Below are 21,049 nucleotides of genomic sequence, written 5' to 3'. Positions count from 1 at the left end.
CCCACCTTGGCTCCCCCTCCCTGTCCCTCCTGCCTGCCTTCCCCTCCACTTCCCTGTCCACAGACAGAGCCACAGAGCTGCTGCCAAAACCCAAGCCACTCCCCTACACACACTGTCACACACACAATCTAACATACACAACATCCCATACACACACTAACACTCACACACCAATCACATACACACTCTTAACACACACACCACCCCATACTCCCACTAACACACACACATATACCACCCCACACATACACACCAACCTCTACACACAAACCACACACACATGCACACACACCGGACCACACTCCCCACATATCTCTCTCTCTCTCTCTCTCTCTCCCTCCTCAAACACCAGCCCCCTCCTCGCTGCACTCCTTTCTCAGCACACCATGGGGCTCCAGGAGCACGCAGACAGATGTGGTTGGGAGAGGTTCCAGCGCAGGTACCAATCCTGTCCTATATCAGGATAAACTAGAGTGAGTCTGACACGTGACCAAGCCAGGCATGCGCGAAGGACAGAACCTGCATGCACTATCTGGGAGCTGGTCAGGAGCTAGAGGAGCCCAACATGAGCCACCCCCAGTCCTGGCTGCTGGCAGGGCCTGTCTCACACACAGCAGTCGGTCCCTGGAAGACATGATTCGAAGGGGACCAGAAAACACCCTCTCCCAGAAAAATCTCACCCCAGCCACGGCGCCTGAAATTCCACACTAAAAGCCCTTCTTTGGGTTCCATGTTGTTCTCTCCTGGTCCTTTTTTCATAACAGTCTCTTCCTTGGACCCAAAGGGAACCAGAGATGAAGTCACCAACACCCTGCTCACCCCCCTCAGCACGAGCAAATCGTTGGTGGGGAGAGACAGAAAAGGGAAACAGGAGAGGGGAAATGTGCATTCCTCCAGCTACGGCACCCCACCTGGGGAAGCCGGCTACCTCCTGCTCGATCCCAGGTGCCCACCTGCATGGCCAGAGCCACTCAGTCACCTGACCCCATCCCCCCAGACAGCCCACCTCTCCCTGTCCCCACACTCTCCCCACCCTACACCCTTCATTGGCCATCAGACAAATTCTCCCTGAAAGGGGAGGTGTCAGAGGTGACAGGGCTGCAGCAAAGCCCAATTTTCATTGACACTCCAAGTCTCTGACAGCTGTTAGAAGAAGAATGCGATTTTGAAATTTAAATAACATGCTTCTGCATTCAGTTCAGGGAGACAACCTGGGGATAAGCAGTTTATTGCCCGAGCCACCATGAAGGGGGCAGGGAGGGAGGCCGCCTGCTCCTCCATTCTTCCGCAGCCTGTCACCCCCGACACCCCCACCTCCTCCTGGCGTGAGCTGCGTCAGCACGGGGTCTCTGAGACGCACCAGCCCAACCTCCTGAAGCATTAAAGCCTCACTCTCCATCCTTCTGCTCAGCAGCCCAAGGTGCGGGGCCTGCCTCAGTGGGGCCAAGCCCAGGGAAGGCAAGGGGCTCCCCCCAGCATCCAGCAGAGCTAAACCCGGCCCAAGCCTTCCCCAGCCCCACCAGGGCCACTGACGGAAACTTCACGGGGGACTGACTCTTGAGCCCAGAAATATGTCCCTTCACCCCACCCAAGGGCAGCCCAGCCCCTCCCTAGGGACTCAACCCCACTAACTGAGCAGTCATCCCAAGCTCTGTCATGGAGTAATCCTGAGCCCCAAGGGAGGAGATCCCAGAGAGGCCATTCTCCTGTCTGCCACTTTTCACTGTCCCGAGCCCACTAGGATCAGAAGGCTTCACCACCCCAAGCTCGGCCAGGCCTCCCAGCCATGACGTTGCCAGGAAGGGGCTTGTTCCCAGATCCCACTTTCTCCTTTTGCACAACTTCTCTGATTTCCCCAGGCACTGCCCAGTGCTGCCTCTCCTGCACTCTTGGCACAGCGCTTGGTCTAGAGGGCCACTGACAATAAACCACCTACTGGGTGTCTAAGTGGATCTGCCCTCCCCACCAGGCAGCAAGGACACGGGTTCATTTACCATAGCGGCTCACACCTGTCTGGAACGCATTGAGACTCAGTGTTTACTGAACTAAATGGTGCCGCTCCGAGGTCCGGCCCCAGCCCAGCTGCCTCCATGCTGCCTCCTGCACCCCCACCCCCACCAGGACCCACCCCTCAGCTGCTTCTGAGAAGTAGCGTGTATGTGGCACCTCACAAGTGCCTGGACTCCTAGTCACCTTTTCCTGTGCAGGTCTAAGGCCTCCCTCTAGGCTATTGGCACACTCCAGTCCGTAGACAGTGACACCAACTGCTACCATCTGGGGAGCTCCTTCCTGTGTGCCGGCACCTGTGAGGAGCTGGCCGCGAATCGTCACTGGCCCTTGCAAGGCAGCTGACCACTCCATTTCACAGACAAGAAAGATGAGGTTTGGGAGGTCAGGTGACCCTGAGGTCATGCAGCTGGTAGGGCAAGGCCAGGATTCCAAACTAGGCCTAGCCAGCCTCAAAGTCCACCTTCTACCCACCTTTCCAGGATCCTCTGTGGCTGTGTATTAGGACAGAGTGCTAGGCAACCAGAGACGGACGCAGAGAGGACGGATGCACAGGACACAGAGACCCAAGCCCATGACGGCACACGTGCCCCCAACACGTAGGAGTGAGTGCCATGACAAGGTCAAAGTGCTACAGCACCAGGGGAAGGTGTTGTTCACCACCCAGAGCCATACGCAAGGCTTCTTGTTTGCATGTTTGTTCTCTCCTTTGATCCCAAAAGGAGACCACTGGAGCTTCCAGCAAGAACGTCCCTGGCCCTCACCTGGCTCCGTTCAAGCAGGAAGGCCCACCCCAGAGGCCTGCTGGCCAACCAGAGTAGACACTGACCTTCTCTCCTGCCTGCAATCCACAAAAGGCCACCAAGCAGCCTCCATCTGCCCCTGCCCAGTCACAGCCTAGCACAAGAAGGTAGTCATGGCCCAAGACTTCCACTGAGCCTCAGGGTCCCTCTGCCCACTGAAAAGCACCTGGTCTCCTCCACTCCAGCCCCCATGTCACCAAAAGGCATGCAACCATTTCTGTTTCCAGTATGCCAGGTTCTAGGCCGGCCCTGCCACAACCTGCCATCTGAGCTTGGAGAAATCACTCCACAGTAATGTTTAAGCAGCTAACATAGTTTAGCGCAACACAACAGGCACTGGGTCAAGCACTTACCCGCATTATCTCATTCAGTCCTTACAAAAATCCCAGAAGGCAGGGGTTCCACTGGCCCCATGTTGGGCAAGAGGAAACGGGGGCTGAGAGGGGAGGAACCTGCCTAAGGTACACACTGGGCAGGGGTGGAACCAGGACTTGGACCCTGGTCTATGTCTGCCCTTTCTCTCTGGGCCTCAGTTTCCTTTTCTGTGAGGTGAAGGGGTGGGCCGACTTGACTCTTAAATCCCCTTCTGGTTATAGAAAGGAAAACAATGTTTCCATAAATGCTCTCCATACCCGTGCCTCTGGTAGCACTTGCATGAAAAGCCGAGGCCCGAGAAACCCCCTGCCCCTCCCCAGAATGCACAGGCAGCGCCAGCCAAGGCCATCTGCCCGCCGCTTCTCCCTGGCCTGAGGCACGGCCACGGTGGCAGTGAGGGACACCGCTGCCCGGCCCACCCAGTCCCTCTCACCCTCGCTCCTGTCAGGCCCGCCCCTGCACGCCCCACACCACCCTCCAGAACCTCCTTCCCTCGGTGGCCTCTCTGCTTGAGAGATCTTCCTTCCCCACCTTTTCCACCTTCTCCTGCCTGCCCAGACGGGACCAGCTAGGGTTCAGTATTCACAGAGTCACAGAGGCCTGGGGAAGAGATTGATGCTCGACTTCAGCTCCTGCACCCCTGCATCCCCTTACATGACCTCCGGCCTCCACCAAACACCCTTGGCAGAAAGGAAGGCTCTTTATCAGCCCTATTAGTAGCGGTTACATGTGCATCTTATGGATATGGGCACCACTGCTCAAAAAAGCCACAATGAGACCCAAGACACCCCCCTAAGTGGCGAGTCAGGATTCGAACCCAGAACTGCCGGCTCAAGGCCCATGCTCTTGCTGTGCATCAGGGGCCACTAAACACTTGTGTCTTGTTTTCAAGGGGGCAGTTGGAATTGCTAGAAATGGGACAAACCTTACTTCTCCATGAAAACTCTCTTCCCATGTATAAGGCGAGAGCAAGACATCTGGAAACTTCCCACATAACTGTCACTGTGGGTCGGGCACAGGCAGACTGCTCCCCGCCTGGCCTTGGACTCAGGAATAGCTGACCCATCACTGAACCCGGGCCTGTCAGGTGGGACTAGGCAGAGAGGTGGGGAGAGCCCAAGGGCTCGCCCTGCCCCAGGGCTTCTGGCCATCCGAGGGTGTTATGGGGATCCCTGCAGCTTTCACTGCCAGCAGAATCCCAGTAGGACTTCCCAAGGACCCCAGCAGAGAGAGGGGGCAAGAGATGAATAACAACAGATGTTCCAGTAGGCCCTATAACCATGCACCAAATTCTCAGATGGGAGACAGTAAAGAGATAGCAGCAACCAGGCCCCAAAGACACAGCACCATCATTCCCTGGTGCCCCAGACGGGCCAGGGCAGCCCAGAGGAGGCCACCAAGACTCCATGCCCCTGCCACAGCCTCTCTACACAGAGACGGTGCCGGGGGCCACATACAGCCAAATACGGGTATGTGGAAGCAGGGAGGGGCCTCCCACCTGATTTCATACAGTCCTACAGGGTGGCAGCCTTGTAATCCTAAAGCACTAGGGCAGGATCTTGGGTCACCCAGGCCAAGACTTCCCAGCCAGCATGCCCCACACAGGTGGGCGATATGTGTCCCAGATATGGACCCCCCAGCCACAGGGCAGCCAGACTTGACTTCATTCTCCAGAAAAGAAACACGTGGTCTGGAGGGTGGAAGGGACCTGCCCGAGGCCTCACAGGCTGCAGTGGAATCCAGTCTCCCCACTCCCGATCCCACCTTCTCCTGCTCCCCACTAAGGCTGCTTGGTTTCTTGGTGGCAGGGCCAGGGTCTCCCCTCCAGCTATGTGTCCAAGTTTCCCCAGACAGAGCCACTCACCACCAAGCTGCTCTTGGTGGAGCAGAGTCAACAGGGGTGATGAGGAGGAACCATCACAGTCCCCAAAGCCTGGCCCTCACTTTGGGACGTGGGCCCCGGAGCACAGAGGCTGTGTGGGGCCCAGTTATCCCCAGGCAGCAGGGAACAGGGAGCCGATTCCTTGAGCTGCAGACCCAGTAATTTCCTCATTTGTCTTGTCAACATCCTTGTCCCACAGAGTGTCAAGTCCATTACGTAAAGATTTTCTGCTAGGAAGATACTTAACTGTGAGTCCAGGATCAAGCAAGGGCCCGGTCTAAGGAAAGGCCCTCCGAGCCTCGGCATTCAGGAGCAAGCCAATGTTATCTATTTACTGGAGTAAACCTGCAGCACCTGTCTATGCAGTCGTACTTAGCTGGTACCTGAGCTACTGATGGGGTGGGACATGGGTGCTTTTGGGGCCACCAGGGCATCCCCACTATAGAATCCACATGTGAACAGTGCCCTACCCCTCCATCTGAGCCCCAGGGCAGTGTCTCAAAAGAAAAGGGCCATGGCGAATTTCTATTCAAAATTAATCAAGAAATGTGAGAATCAACGTCTGTGTTAGAATGTGGGAATCAATGTCTATGTTAGGAAGGACCTCGGTTAGTCCAGCCCCGTCGGATGGATCTCACAGAGCTACCCCAGTGCCCACAGGCAGAACCAGCGTGGGGGCCTGCTCTGTGCCCAGTGCCTCTGCCATGCCCCCACAGGGCTGAGCTGGTGAGAGCAGGGCAGGATGCTTAACCCAAGTGATCGTCTTTGAGGTTTCCGTTCCATCCACCACCACCCAACAGCCACCCCAGCCCATGCCTCCTTTCTCACAGCATCCAGGCTTTCTCCCGCCAGGGAAGTGAGTGCCATCCCCTCCCCACCCTCTGGGACCTGCATTCTCAATGAGGGGGAGGATCACCAAAGGGAGCAAAAGTTGGTTCTTGGGTGGGCAACGTAGATATTACAATGGTTTGCAGCCCTCCAAAACTTGACCCTTTGTGATAAAAATTTATTCCTTTGTATTTAATATCTCTAGTTAGGGAGAATTAATTTTTCTCCTTGGAGAGCAATAACTGAGAAAAAAACAGTTGAGAAACATTGTCCTAGAGAATTCTTCATTGGAAAAGGCTCGGGGTCTCCCTGGAAAGTCTCTCGGTTCACACCTTAGAGCAGCTAATGTCAATTGTCAGGGACTGCGACCCCCAGGCGACAAGCAATGCCTGGAGACATTTTTGGTTGTCATGACTTGGGGGTGTGCTACTGACATTCAGTGGTTAGAGGCTAGGGACAGTGCTAAATGTCCTATAACACACAGGACTATTCTTCCCACAAGAACGAATGAGCCAGGTCAGAACATCAATAGAGCTGCTGTTAAGAAACCCTGGTTTCAAAAGATTTCAAATACTGCCACAAAACTGTCTGTCTCAGCCTGGGGCCTGTAAGCCAGATCTCTGTCCTCAGAGACCCCTGAGAACAGGACCCACTCTGGCCACCCCTGAGTACCAATGTTGACTCCTGGAAGAGCAGTCCCACCCCTCACAGAGCAGTCCCAAGACAGGGAAGGCTCTCCCCATTGCCAAGCAGAAGCAGGCTGCCCTGGGCCCAGGGTCCCCCAGCCAGAGGAACAGGCCAAGAAGAAAGAACCACAAAGGTCATCTGGCTTCTGCGCATGGGCCCTGGCAAGCAAAGCTGGAGCTCAGCATGGTCCTCCTTGGTCCCCAGGGCAGGCCGGGGTGGGGAGAAGCCTGGGGACCAGACATTCATCCCTGGGAAGCTGCCTTCAGGGCACTCAAGAGCAGAGCCCTCGGGGGAGTGTGGTAGCGCTAACACCGCCAGCCACGGCCAGCTGCACACTCACAGGCGCCCGCAGCACGCTGAGTGCTCTACCACCCATGGGCTCCTTCAGAGCTCACACCAATCCCATGAGGTCAGGACTGTTACTCCCCTGTTCACAGCTGAGGGAACTGAGGCACAGAGAGGTTAAGCAAGCTGACCAAGTAGAAAAGCCTCAAGTAGAAGAGCCAGGGGCAGGAAAGAGGGAATGACATCAAGAGGGACATCAGGTTCAGATTCAAGACCTGCTCCATGACATCATCGTGCACAGTAATTTTCACAAATGCTTTATTCCATAAACCACCGAGGGAGGGGGTTGTTATGGTCTCCTTCACCCACAAGGAACTGAGGCTTGGAAACATTAAGCCAATGCAGGGCAGAACCAACAGAAGCCCGGGACGCCTGAGTCCAAGCCCAGAGCCCTGTCCACCAAGCCATAGGGACAAGGGGCAACTGGCCAAGTCCCAGCACGAACCCACTCACCTGAGAAGATTGAAGCAAGCCTGAAGATGTCCGAGAGGCGGGAGGTCACCGGCTCGTACGGTGAGGCTTCGTAAAACTCCTCCCCTGGAAGAGAGAATCGGCGTCAGACACAGGCTCCCCTGTCCAGAACTCTCCCTGGCACTTAGCAAATCTACCCGAAGAACGTTCTGCCACTGGGGCTGGTGCTATCAGGAGCTGGAGATGGGCAGCCCTGCCCGGCGTGAAAAGTGCTACCCTAGGGCAAGTTAGGAGTGAAAAGTTTAACGTTTCATGTGGGCAAGCTATTTCTCTCCAGCCAGAGGACGAGCTCCCCAGAGCAGGTCGGAACCACCTAATACTTTCTCTCATGACCTCCCTGCATGAACAACCCTCTTCAAAGGACTCCCGAATACTCTGGAAAAAAGACTCAGGGGAGGAGGAACAGTGAGAGCCCGTGAAAGGCCAGGTACAAAGCACAGGATCAGCCAAAGGGCCCCTCACGAGTGTTCAGTACAATGTCCTCATTTCACAAGAGAGGGCCCTGAGGTGGCCCAGAGAGGTGAAGCAACCTGCCTGAGATCACACAGCTACTCCTGGAAGAGCCAGAGCTGACCTCTGGTGTCCTGGCCCTCACACCACTACTTTTCCCATCACACCACCCTGGCTCTGACCAGATCACTGAGGAGGACAGAATTTCCTCATTGCTTCCTGTCATATCACCAGAAGACTCTGGCTGGAGGGGCTAATGATCCAGAGAGTGGGAGGCCTGGTCCCCAGCTCCTGCCTGCCTGACCCCCCTCCTGCAGGCCCTACCAGTCCTCCCCACCACCTGCCGGCTGCTCAGACCTCTCCTGGAGGCTCTGGTTGCGTGGAGAAATGAACAGCAAGAGATAAAGGGCACAGGGCTGACCTGGAGACCCCGACAACCTCATCAGGAATCTTGGTCCCTGCCAGTGCCTCCACAGGAAGGGAAATATCCTCCCAAGACGTTAATGGTGAGGAATTGATGGACAGTCACTCAGACTGCGCATGTGTGAGGGGCAGGGGGGCCGGGGCCCAAAGTCAGGGCAGGCTGCCTCAGGGCCAGCAGCAGTGGACAGCATCCCCAGGACCACTTACAGGAAGGCACCACTCATCCAGGAGAGCAGCTTGCAATTGTCCTGTAAGGGGATGCTTCAGCCAGCCTATTATGGATTGAATTGTGTCCCTCCCAAAAGTTTGATGTGTTGATGGCTTGGTCCCCACCATGACAGTGTTAAAAGGGTGAGAAATCATATTATGGTAATTGAAAGTTGGGGCCTTGAAGAGATGATTAGATTGTAGGACCATGCCATAGAGAATGGATTAATGACGGTCAGGGGTGTGGTTCTGAGGGCTTTAAAAGGAGAGCATGTGAGAATCTCTCTCTGCTCCACCATTTTCTGCCATTGAGACCCCTGGGTCATGGTCGCCATCACCAAGACCCTCACCAAATGTGTTCCCTGGACTTTGGACTTCCCAGCCTCTGAAACTGTAAGCAATAAATTTTGCTTTCTTACAAATTACCCAGTTCCACGTATTTTGTTATAAGCAACAGAAACAGACTAATACACAGTCCATGGGGTTACCCAGAGGCTAGGACTGAAGACTCAACTAACCCCCCAGTTGGTTGACAGAGCAGGGAGTTTGCTATACCCAGCACACCCCCAGGAAAGGGTACAGACTCCTCAAAGACTAGGAGGCACATCCCCTCCTAAAAAAAAATGGCCTCCAGCCTTCACCTCACCCCTTATGCCTGCGAAACCCAGCCCACTGTGGCATTTGCCGACTGACCTAAGCAAACGCTGCTCCCTCTTTATGGCCTGGGTCTAATCCCACCTTCTCCCTGGGAAACTTCAGGGCCCATCACCAGCCTGTATGAGCTCAGTGTCCCCCACTCCACCCACTGGCACTTGATTTATACTCCCTGGAGAAACTACTTGTGGCGACGTTACCAGCCATTGCTAGTTACTGGGGCCAAACAAGATAAGAGCTTAGGAATCACTTTTATGATAAAAAAATAAGTTATTTTGTGCTTTCTGTGTGCCGGCACTACTGAAAGTGCCTTAGATACATTATTCATATTCATTCTCGTAACTACTCTATGGGGTAGTCACCATTATTCTCCTTAGCTTGCTGAGAAGATACCAAGGACACAGAGACACTGAGTGACTTGCCCAAGGTCACACAGCTGGTAAGCGGCAGAGCCAGGGTTTAAATCCAGGCAATTTGCTCCAGAGCCCCAGTGCTTCAACACTACAAAAACTGTCCCCCGATGTACAAAACATGATTGAAACCAAATCATTCTTAAATAAGTATTGTCATCGTTTCACTCTTCCCAGGATCAGTCTTCTCTTGCTAGCCAGACTGAGCCCCCAGAGTGGGGCCTGTCCTGCCCTTCTACCTCTGGCGCGGCTGTGCTCCTGGGTATGGATCAGCCAGGATGATCGACTAAAGGCATCTCTAGGGGAAAACAGCCTCTTCCAGGACTGGTTTAGAAGGGCCCATCCTCTCTAAGTCAATGCATGTCACCTGTCCCTGCAACAGAATCTACCAGTGGGAAATCCCAAGGCCTGGACTGCAGAAGCCAGATCCAGGATGTCAGATTCTGGGAATGGATGCGGGGGAGAGGCCTTTGCTCTTCACATTTGAAGAACAAGGAGACTCTAAATTTCAGTGTCACCTTTGGAGAAGGCAAGAGACCTGGTCTTAAGGCCCCCATGCAGCCAACAGTGACAGTCCCACTGTATAAACATGGGTGGTGGTAATGACAGAGAACAGAAACAGCCCCAGGCCTCAGGATCTCCCCCAAAGCAGTGGTAAAGAGCCTGGATAAAGAGTTGGGGTCCCTGGGTTCCAGCCTGGGTTCTGCCACCAGGTCGTTGTGTGTCCCGGGGAGCCATCCCACCTCTCTATACCTCAGCTTCCCAGCCAAAAGGGGGCTGGGCCCGAATGATCTCCAGGTCCTCCAGACTCTAGGAGCTCAGCAGCCACACCTTCAGAGGCCGCACTCCTGCCACTGCCAGCTCTCCATACATGCCACGGCCCCCACTACGCATGGTGAGAGGGTGGAGCAGAGCCCCACGGTGAATCACACCCACCAGCAGCAGCCAAAGAGAAGCCAGGCAGCAGCAGGGAAGTCCAAACCCACGCACATCCCTCCTCTCAGTGATTCTTGCCCCCGCCTTCAGCCCCGGCCCAAACCCATTTATTAACTGTAATTAAGGAACAGGGAGGAAGGACTTAGAGCTTCCCCCAGGGAAACTGCTCAACCCCAGCCATGAGAGGTCAACTCTCAGGTAGATTCTGTCACTCATGGGAACGTTACAGGCTGTTCAAAGGCCTCCTGGCTTCTCCTGGTCAGAAACTACCTCCAGCCCCCAAGACTCAGCAGAAAGTGTAATTCCCCGGGGAGAAGAGACAGGCCTCTGCAGGAGGAAACAAGCAGGGGTAGACTCTTCCAGATCGGGCCTAGAGAAAAGTCTCCTGGCCTGCATGCTGGCTGTCACCCTCTGAGGCACACAGTAGGTGCTTAACAGATGTTTGTTAAAGAAATGAATAAATAAACCATCTCAAGACCCTGAACCAGAGACAGACGTCCACAGTGCACACAGCAGCAGGCAGCTAAATGCACACAGCATTGCCGTCGCGAATGAGAAACGCCTCCCTTGTCCTGCGTGCTCTGATGCAGTGATGCCAGAGCCATCCGCTGGGACACCGAAGGCTGTTGGCACCAAAAGGCCCAGCCTGCTCTGATTGCTGGCACTTCTGTCCTCCCTCTTCCTGGTCCGCTCTGTAGCCTGCAGCAGGCCCACCGCCACCTATTGCTTTGAAACTGAAGGCTGCCAGAAACAAAACGGGAAACACAACTCCCCAGCTCCAGAATCAGGAACCTTCATTTTTTGTACACTACAGAGTCAGGCTCTGGGTGAAGACAGCTCCTGGTCTCTTGCAGAACAAAATGCATGTGCTTGATGACAGTATTGCCCTCTTTGCTGGTTCTAGGAATCGACACTGCTAGGAGATTAGGCTGCCGGAGTCATAAAGAACTACTTTGTCATGAGTGGTGGTCACACTAATAATGACATACACTGCTCATTCCTATATTCAGAGTACACTTGAACCATCTCAGCGACAGGGCAGGAGTCCCTCTCTACCCAGACTCCACACTCGCAGTGGGTCTCTTTCCTCCTTCCCTTCCAGCACCCTGGAGGGAGTGTTCCTCCTCCGCTCTGAGGCTAATCCCCCATCCCTACCCCATGCCCTGGGCCCACCCCTCACCTCTCCCAAGGGCACCATTCCACAGAGAACCCCTCTCTCTTCACCTCAACATCTCCATCACTACTGTCCTACCTTAGAATATAAACTGCCCAATCCTCTCCCATTGTCACACCAAAATTCTGGAGAGAGGTGTCCACACTCACCACTCCCATCCCCCAGCTACCCTGCACTCCCTAACCAGGCTCCTGCCCCAGCAGCCACATGTCAGTCCTTCTTGTGCTTGACCCAAAGCACTTGGTTCTTCCTTCTGAGAATCATCCCCTCCCTTGCTCTTCTGCTGGTGCTCCCACCTCTCCCCCAGGGCCCTCTCAGTCGCCCTTACAGGCTTCCCTTCCCCCTCCCATCCCTAAATGTCCGTGGTCCCGGGGGCCCCATCGCTGCTCTCCCCACAATGTGACGGCACCTTCTCCCTTGGCTCCGGTGATCACCTACAGGCTGACGTCCACTCCTGAATCTCTCTCTCCAGCCCACTTCTTCACCTGAGCTCCACACCTGCAGGTCTGCAGGGTATGGCCAGCAAGAGGCACATGCCCCCAAATAAACTCACCATCACCCACCCTCCCCCTCAAAGCCTTCCCTGTTTTTCTGAACAGCCCGAGCATCCATTCAGTGGCCCAAGACAGGAAACAGGGTGCCCTCCATGACTCCTCTCTCTCCTCACCCTCTTACTTCACCAGTCACCAAGACCTGTTGCTTCTACCTTCTGAACAGCTCTTAGAGCGTCTCCTCCTTTCCTGCCACTGTCCTGGTTCCACCACCATTATCCCTAGCCTGTATCTCTGCAGTGGCTTCTGAACAGTCCCTCCACTCTAGTCTCTGCACAGAAACCACATTAACATTTTTCGGAAGCATAGGTCTGACCATCTCCCTTAAAGCCTTTCAGGGCTCCCTACAGCCCACCAGATCTCATACCCACCCCCGCCGCTCTGTCCCCTACTTCTCCTCCCTGCTTCCAACTCCACCCTCCGCCACATCGGGTTACTTTCAGTTCTACAGGCAGGTTCCCGCTCTCACATCTGGGCCTCACCCATGCTGTTCCCTCTACTGCCCACACTCTTCCCACATCCCCTACAGAATTCTGACTCACTCTTCCATCTCGGCTTGGAGGCCACCTCTTCCAGGAAGACTCCTTAGATTTTGTAACAAGGGGTTTCTAGATGCCCCTCCAAGGTGCCACCACCGCACCCTGTGCTTTCCCATCACAGCCCCCACGCCCTCAGATGACACACACCCCCTTCCTTAACCTGCACCCCACCCCAGACTACAAGCTCCCTGAAGGTGGAGGCTGCACCACTTGTTCTCGACTATTCCTGCAATGCCTAGCAGACACTGAGTGCACTCCCAATAAACATCTGTTAAATTAATAAATGAATGCCTCCTAAAAAATATCCAGTTTGGAGAGGGAGGAAATGGAGGGTGTTGGGGAGGGGTTCACATGTTCTGCCTTGGACTTGGAGGCAAGCTTGCCAAGGGATGTGGGACCTGCTACCCACACACCAGCTACAGAAGGCTCCTCGGCCAGCCAGAGGGTCCAGAGCCACATGAAGGGTGGGCCTCCTGGAGCAAGGAGGCAGGAGCAGGAAGGATGGATGAGGCAGCCAGCTCTGGGCTTGGCTGCCTGGCAGGACAGGGCAGGGGAGAGCCAGGGGCTGGCTGCTCTGGGCATCAGTGCTCTGCGTGCACACGGCCTGCCCTTCTCTCTCCTCCCTCCTACTTCTCCACCCACCTGGTGACTCTCACCTTCTCTGGGACCACCTCACGCCGTCCTTGCCTGAATCCCGTGGTCCTGCTCTTTCCCCACCCTGCTCATCTCCCTTTCCTCCAGCCTTAGCTCTCCTGGCCTTCTCCCTCACCACCCTCCTAGGTGGGGTAGCTATGTCCTCTGGGCTCTAGATTCCCCTGGCAGATAGACACAGAAAGCTGGCCAGTCACCCCATTACCAAGTCCTCCCTCCTGAACCCCGGGCCCACCACCACCACCACCTCCCGGGCTTACCCTCGGTCAGCCCCAGGTGGATGCTCCAGTAGATCTGCAAACACTGCAGCTCCTTCTTCATGCCCCGCTTGCAGCGGCAGTCATAAAGCGGGCTCTCCTGCAGGACCTCCAGGGCCGCCTGGCACTCCTTGTTGGCCAGCATGGTGTTGCGATCGCGGCCTGCCAGGCACTGCCGCAGCGTGCGGTAGCGGGAGCTGCAGTTGGATTCGGCCGCACACAGCTCATTGGCCCGGACACAGTCCACCGGGGGGCGCCAGCCGTGGAGCTCGGGGCCCTGCAGGGAGGAAGGGCTGGCCAAAGAGCGGAGGGTCTCGTCTGGGTGGTGGGGAGGGAAGACAAGCATCAATGAGGACCCCAGAGGCCGGCCCAGGGGCGGGGGCCCTTCTGGGAACTTCACGCCCACTTTACACCAAAGCACACCAAGGCCAACGTGGTGGAATAGTCCTCTTCAAACCCAACGAGAACTCAGCCGTCGTTCTCCCCTGGCTCCACCAGGGTGGCTTCCTCCTTGGCACTGGCATTGGGGCAAGGAGCAGAGCACGAGAAAGCCAAGAAGTCCCTCGCTTGAGACTACAGACAGTCTAAGACACCAGGAGTCCAGAGAAGAATGTCACAGCCTCAGCACAGAGCTGGGAGCTGCAGGGCTTGCTGGGTGCAGAGGGGGACTCTCAGATCAACACCACCCCAGGCCTCCTGCAAACCCCGCTCCAGCCAGAGGCCCATCCAAGGCGCTGTGTGAAGCCGTGAAAGCAGCAGAAAGTCACTGAACTGGCACAGTCTGTTAGGACCTTAGAGAGACACACAGTCTGGCCCCCACATTCTATCCTTGGGAGACTGAGGCCCAGAGAACAGAGATGACAACTCAAGATCACCCACAGAAGCAGAAAAGCCCCTCCGACCCCTACTCTACTCGTTCTGAGTTGCTAGACTGTAAGAGAAGACAGGGAGAGAGAAGCCGAGCTCTACGGTCCAGGCGTGCCCAGCAGGGAGGGGCTGCCCCATTCCCTTCCAGCCCAGCCCAACTCTGCACCAGATGGAGACCTGAACTCTGCCTTCCATGGGACAAGTTCAACCCCAGCTCCCCCAAAAGCAAGTGCTTCAGGCAAGCCTGTAGAGCAAGTCCCATTCCTCCCTCTGGCCCTGCCTCTCCTGTCTCTGCCTCTCACGCCTCTCCTGCCACCTCACAGGGGGTGTGATTCTCCACCACCTTTTATCCGTTCTCCTTGACAGGCCCTCTCTCTCCTCTTCCTCTCTCTTTTTCCTTTTCTTTCCTCTCCTCCCAACCCATGCCCTGAAACCTTCTCTCCTTGTCTCTCCTTCTTTTCTGCCTTCCAAAAGCCAAATAAATCAATTGCAAATGGGAATTTTTTTCCCCAGACCTCCTTCGGACTCTGGCCTGGAAGATCGACCCTCGCTTCTCTGCAAATGAGCAAGCACCAATCAGCCAGCCTTCTCCATCCTTTGCCCCTGGTGTCCAAACCCATGGTGCTTCAGAAGGGAGGGCATTGGGGGGAGAAGATTATTCAGAGGTGAAGGGCAGGGAGAGGCCAGCCGGATGCCTTCAAGACCAAGCTCCCAAAATGGTTTCTTCCAGACATAGACATCCTCTTCCCCCAGACCCCCTGTCCTCTCCTAAGGCCCTGATTCCATATCCTGCCCCAGAAAAAGCCCATCCCATGTCCCAGAGCCATGACTGCTTTTTCTAAGATGCAAATAGTGACTTGGGAGACTTCCTCCACTCCATCCCACCCCAAAGCATAATAAAATCGTAGGCCACAAGTCTCCCCCTCAGAATACCGCAGAATCCCCTTGTCCTACCCAGAAGGGCCACTCCTTCCCTCAGGAGGCCCCGCTCAGGGGGGAGCTACTGCAGGGGGACAGCGACACCTAGAGGCAGAGCACAGCACTGCCAGCCTGTCCCTCCCCAGAGCCCCAAGGGAAAAGGAACCCACGCCAGAAGGAGACCACATGGAGAGAGTGCTGGGGTGGGCCTGGGGTGGAGAAGACCTCAGGGCCACAGCAAAAGACCTTTCCTTCTCTCAGTGACCATACCTCTGCCCCAGAACAAGAAGAGCTAAAGGCTGTGGCCAGACTGAACTGGACCAGAGAAGAAATCGCAGAGAGTGGAGTGTGAAGCCCAGGCAGGACAGTGGGGCATCTGCCCAAGCGCGGGGTGGAGAGGTGTCCTGCAACAAGCTGAGGCAGCATCTTTCTTTCTTGGCTTCAGCAGATTCCAACATCCCTGAGCAGGACCTGGGTGCATCTGGGCCACTCAGGAGCAGCTGAGCTGACACGGCCACTGGCACCTGCTACCCCAGCCCAGTATCCCGACAGGCTTCTCCCCTCCCACCTTGACTGAGTCAAAGCCTGAACAGCCAGAGGGGGTCTGGGAATGGGACATCCTCTCATCCTCGGCCTTCTGTAGGCTCAGAATTCAAACCACCCTTAAAGGTCAGGGTATTAGCCTAGGGGGGTTGGACAATAAGGATGCTTACTCTCCTTGCCCTGCTGGTGGGGCCTAGGACCCCAAGGGATGATCCTCACACAAGCTTAGGTAGGCTCCCGAACCAAAAGAAGGCTTCCCCATCCTGCCAATTGGCACGTGTGCCCAGGGCAGGGACATGCTCTGCAAAGGGCCAGGCATCCTTTCACCACACTGTGACCCCAGAACCAATCATGCCCAGCCAGAGAAAGGAATCGCAGCAACATGCAGGCCTCAGCAGAATCCTAGGAGAGTGAAAGGCAGAGGGCATACTGGTGATTTTTCCTAATCCTAGGTCAGGAGGAAACTCAGATCCACCAGGAACAGTCATGTGGAGCAGCTTCTAGAGACATGGGTCGACTGAGACGACACAGAACGACACCTGCCCTCCTGAGGTCCCCACAACAGCTAGAATGCCAGTCGGAAGTGGGCCCTCTGACCAGCTCCGCCACTCCAAGCCATCTTCCCCAGCTCATTCTCTCTTTGGGTATGCCAACACTGCAGGTCAGGTGGGCTGGGCAAGGAAGGCCCTTCTCTCCACCAACGGTCCTCCACCCACAGACCTCACTCAGAACCTTGGGAGGGCCACATCAAAGGCCCTTGCTCCTGGAAAGACACTTCACCATGCCCCCAGCCAAGACTGACTACCAAAACTCAAGCTCCAGAAAAACCTCTCCCGCATGTGGAATTTCCAACCAACTCCCAACTATGGGCTCCTTGCCAGGAAAAAGGCCTTAAGGCTAAAGTTTCCACCAACCTTATCCCTTTCTTTTGACTGGCCTGACCCAGAGACTCTCAATATCCTGCAGCCATTCGGTTAAGCCCTCAGCCCAGCTTTGGAAAGGGACTTCTCAAAGGAAAGAGAACTAAAGGGCTGTGCCCCGAGGGGATGCTGCCCCTGCTCCTCTCCTGCTCCTGCCACCACCACTACTCAGCACTCAAGTCACAGACACCAGGGTGGGCACCCCAACCATCCCCCCATGCACACACTTTCACACACAAACATACACACCCACCATGAGCAGGATCCCCAATGCCACTTCTGGGAAGGACAGGAGAGTCGACTCCTCAGCTGGGGAAAGCCTGACTACAGCATGGGGGCCTGGTCTGGAGGGGGCTAAGGGGCCCACGCTGCTCTCCTCCACCCCCAGCCCTCAGAAGGCGCCCACACCAGGGAGCCCTGCAGGCAAGGAGAAAGGGGGGTGTGTGCAGCTCAGCATCAGGCAATCTGGCCGCTTTGCCTGAAATACAATTTTCTTTTCTTATTGGCCCTGATCATTCTCAGACCCAGAAAGCTGGGTTTTCGAACCAGCAGTGGGAGAAAAGGTCAGGTTTTATAACAGCCCCTTCAGAATGAGAGGCCACTTCCCCAGGGCTGCTTGGAAGGGCTGGGGGATCACAGTGGACCCAGAGCATCTTCCAGCTTCCCTACTCACCCCTCCCACCCCAGAGAGAAGCTGCCTTCTGCTTAGGGAGGTGGGAAAGGCCACACCCCAGAGCCGAGCCATGCCCCCTGAGAACTCATGCCTGGGGCAGGGAGAGAGAGGGCTTGGGCAAAGGGCCCAGGGCCTGACCAACGTCCACCCTCGCTGACTCTGAATCCTCTGTCCAGTCTGGAGAGTTCTTCTTAGACAACGTACCTCTTCCTGTAACCAGCACCTACCTCCCCGCACCCCTGCCTTCCCAGAGCCCCTCCTGCAGGAAAGAAATGGTGTGCTCATGATCCCACCCGGCAGCCGGGCTCACAGCGGGCTACACAGCAGGCTACACAGCCAGGCAGGGCGGCTGGAGCAGCATGGGCACTGAAGCAGATGTGTGCTTCTTTAACACACACAGAGTAGTTCCCGGGCTCCCTCTATGGGGCACCTACTCGGTGGCAGCAGCCTTGCCTGGGACTCCTGTCAGCACACAGCCTGGCACACACTCTCTTCCGCACTCAGCTGGGCAACTGCTTTCTCTAGACCCCTTTTCCTAAGCAGCTATTTCACATAGTATAATACGGGGCGAGGACCTGACAATTCCGTGTGGGAAAGAAGCTGCTGTAGGGATCGGGGGCACCAGGCAGCTCCTCCTCCCTGCCCTGGAGGAAGGGGGCTTTACAGAAGGAGCAGTGGTCTTGGCCCCCCCCACCTTCTTCACCCTAGGAAGCAAACTTTGGCCTCCCTGCCTCTTCTTCCCACCAACTACGGGGTCCCCGGTCCCCAGAGGTGGGCGAGGGAAGGCCGGGTACCGCTGCTCACAGCCCTCCACTCCCACCCACCCATCTGGCTCCGGTCGGGGTGGGTGGGAGGGAGGGAAAACGGTGGGGAGAAACTTGAAAAGTGTTCCGGGGGGTGGAGCCGCTGGGAAGGGGCTCCGGGAGTGGGGAAATGGGGTGCATTTTCCAGAGGTTGATTGGCAGGTGACTGCCCGCGCTCCCCCACTGATGTCCAACCAGGAGCTCCTGGAGAAACCCATGCCCTGCACCACGATCGACTGAGAGCCGACCGCGAACGGTGGACCTGGCACGATTTTTCCCTCCCAGTCTCTGAGACTCTCCTCTCCTTCCCCTATTCCAGATCAAGAGTTGGATTTTTTTTCTTAAGTTGCCGCAATTTGAACCCATTAATTTGGGGGAAATATGTGCGATCACGGCGTGTGAGCGAGCGAGGCTGTCTGTGCGCGGGGATGGTTTGGACGTTGGAAGTCTCCTTCCCAGTCCCCCGCGCAGCCAGCCAGCCGCGACTCCCGTCCCTCCGCCCGCGTCCTCGCCGCCCGGCCCCGCTCGGCTCGCCAGCGCCCGGGCCCGGCTCGCTCCGCGGCGCGCTGTCCCCGCCGGTCCCCCGCCGTCGCCCCGCACGCCCCCCGCTGCTCCCCGCCCGCAGGTACTCACCTAAAAAGAAGAGGAGGCAGAAGGCGTTTGCCAAGATCATGTTAAATAAATCCCACAGTTTTTTTGTCTTTCTCCCTTGGGTAAAAAAAATAACAACAATAATAGTAACAGCCAAGCAGTGATAATCAGCCCCAAATCCAATGCGGAGATCCCAGCTAGTCCACCCGAGGAAGATCCTGTGTCCTGCGATTCTCGCCTGTGGCTGGAGCGGGCGGGGTGGAAAGAGGGCGGTGGGCTGCCTCTCGACGCCCCCCTGCCCACTAGACTCAAACGCACACGTATCTGTGTGTGTGTCCGCTCTGCGCGCCAGCAGCCGGGTCCGAGGTCAGCCCGCCCCTCGGCTGGTCCGGGAAGGCGCGAGTCCCCGCGGGTCCAATCCCCCTGCGCTTACCCGGGAGGGACTGGGGAGGTGGGGAGAGGCGATTTGAGAGCGGAGGGCTGGAAGGAAGCGGCGAGGGAGAGGGTCAGAATAAAATGGAAAAAGGAAAGAAATCCACAGACGGGCGTTAGCGCCCAGGAACGATCCGGCTGGAGCTTCGAGGACGAGAGACCCGAGTCGCTTCTTTCGCACCGAGACGAAGCAAAGATTCAAAACAATCTCCCGCTCACCCTTGCTCGGCTCACTTTCTCCTAATGGAATTCCGGTGGCCGTGTGTCCGTGCGTGCGTGTGTCTTTCTCTCTGCTCTCCTCCCCCTCCCTCTCCTCGCTCTGCTCTTTGCTCTCGCTCTCTCCAGCTCTCCCCGCTCCCCTCTCTCCCTCCCCCTTCTCCCTCTCCCCTGCTCCTCCCTCCGCCCGCCCCTTCCCCCTTCGCGGCTCCCTCGCAGCCGCTCTCGCGCCCGCGCCCCTCTCCTCCGCCTCGGGCTCAGCGTTCGGGCTCCTGGGCGGCGCGGAGAGCGGGCGCGCGGCGGAACAGCGACACTCTGCAGCGGCGGCGGCGACACGGCGGTGGCGGTGGCGCCGGGGAACGGTGGCTCCTTCTACCCAGCTGCCCGCCCTTCCCCGCACTGACCCGCTGCCTCGGCCGGAAACTGACCCGCTCCCCGGCTGCGGCTCGTGCTGAAACCCACCAAGCCTCGGCGCCCTCCTCCCCGCCCCCCGCAGCGCCCCCCACCCTGCGGGCAGGCTACGCCCTGCAACCCCCGCAGCCCCTGCCCTCGCCCCCCGGGCCGCCGGATCTTGGAGGCCTAGGGAGGCTGAGCCGAGGCTGGAGGGCGCGGAGTCCAGGGCGCCGGATCCATCCCGGGGGCATGGGGGGCAGGGCTCTAGTAAAACCCTGGCCTGGTGCAGGGGGCTCCACCCTCCGCGGGCTAATGCGTCCCTCTGTCCGGGAGCCGAAGCAGAGCGTCTCCCCCGATGGTGCAAGGAAACAGAAGGACCCCCTACGGCGCCAGCCCCCGCGCCCCCCAAACCCCCACGCAGCCTGCCTGCCTGCCCCGGTCTAGCCCTGCGCGCACATACACGTGTGCAATCCACGCGGAGCTCGAGAACTTTCCCCGCACGCCTGTGGCGCGATCGTCCCCCCGCCCGCCCCAGCCTCGCAGCCCTTCGAGACTCCCCTTCCCCAGGTGGTTTCCCCTCCCCCGAGAAGGGGAAAGGCTTCGGGAAGAAGGCTGCTGCGCCGGGGCGTCCTGACCGCCTCCTCGGAGGCCGGCGAACCTGCCCGCAGAGCGCCGGACGGATCGGACGGGGGCTCGCACCCCACTCCGGCGGGAGCGCCCCAAGACCGACCCGGGCCAGGGCTCCGCGCCAGGCTCGGCGGCCGCTGGGCTCCGGGGAGGGGAGCTCGTCCCGAAGCAGCTCAAGGCTCCGGGTGGGTTACTCCTCCCCCAGCCGGGAAGGGGCGCTGGATCCATCTGTCGGTAGAGCGGGCTCACCGGCGTGTTTTAGTCACGGAATTTACGATAAACGTCCAGAAGCACCAAAAAGGAAGCGTCTAGCTGGGAAAGGGCTGAAGGAGAGGAGAGGTTGCTGACACGTTCCGACAAGAGGGCCTGCGGACACGCGGGGGCACACACCCAGCACGCCGGGCACCCCGGTTTCA

General features: G+C 57.2%; 1 protein-coding gene across 1 annotated transcript in view; it reads right to left on the bottom strand.

The window, feature by feature from the left end:
- Positions 1-19,047, bottom strand: part of GFRA2 (GDNF family receptor alpha 2) — an 85,956-nt gene extending 66,909 nt beyond the window's left edge. The window contains exons 1-3 of the mRNA XM_063087715.1: positions 19,008-19,047; positions 13,654-13,968; positions 7,381-7,464 (exon numbers count right to left, since the gene is read on the bottom strand). Coding sequence (XP_062943785.1) covers positions 7,381-7,464; positions 13,654-13,968; positions 19,008-19,047 — 439 coding nt within the window. The remainder of the gene's footprint in view (positions 1-7,380; positions 7,465-13,653; positions 13,969-19,007) is intronic.
- Positions 19,048-21,049: the final 2,002 nt, after the last annotated feature.

Source organism: Cynocephalus volans, chromosome 2, assembly GCF_027409185.1.
Source record: "Cynocephalus volans isolate mCynVol1 chromosome 2, mCynVol1.pri, whole genome shotgun sequence".
Classification (NCBI taxonomy): domain Eukaryota; kingdom Metazoa; phylum Chordata; class Mammalia; order Dermoptera; family Cynocephalidae; genus Cynocephalus; species Cynocephalus volans.
Note: the sequence above shows the minus strand (reverse complement) of the source record. Positions and strands in the feature narration are given on the sequence as shown.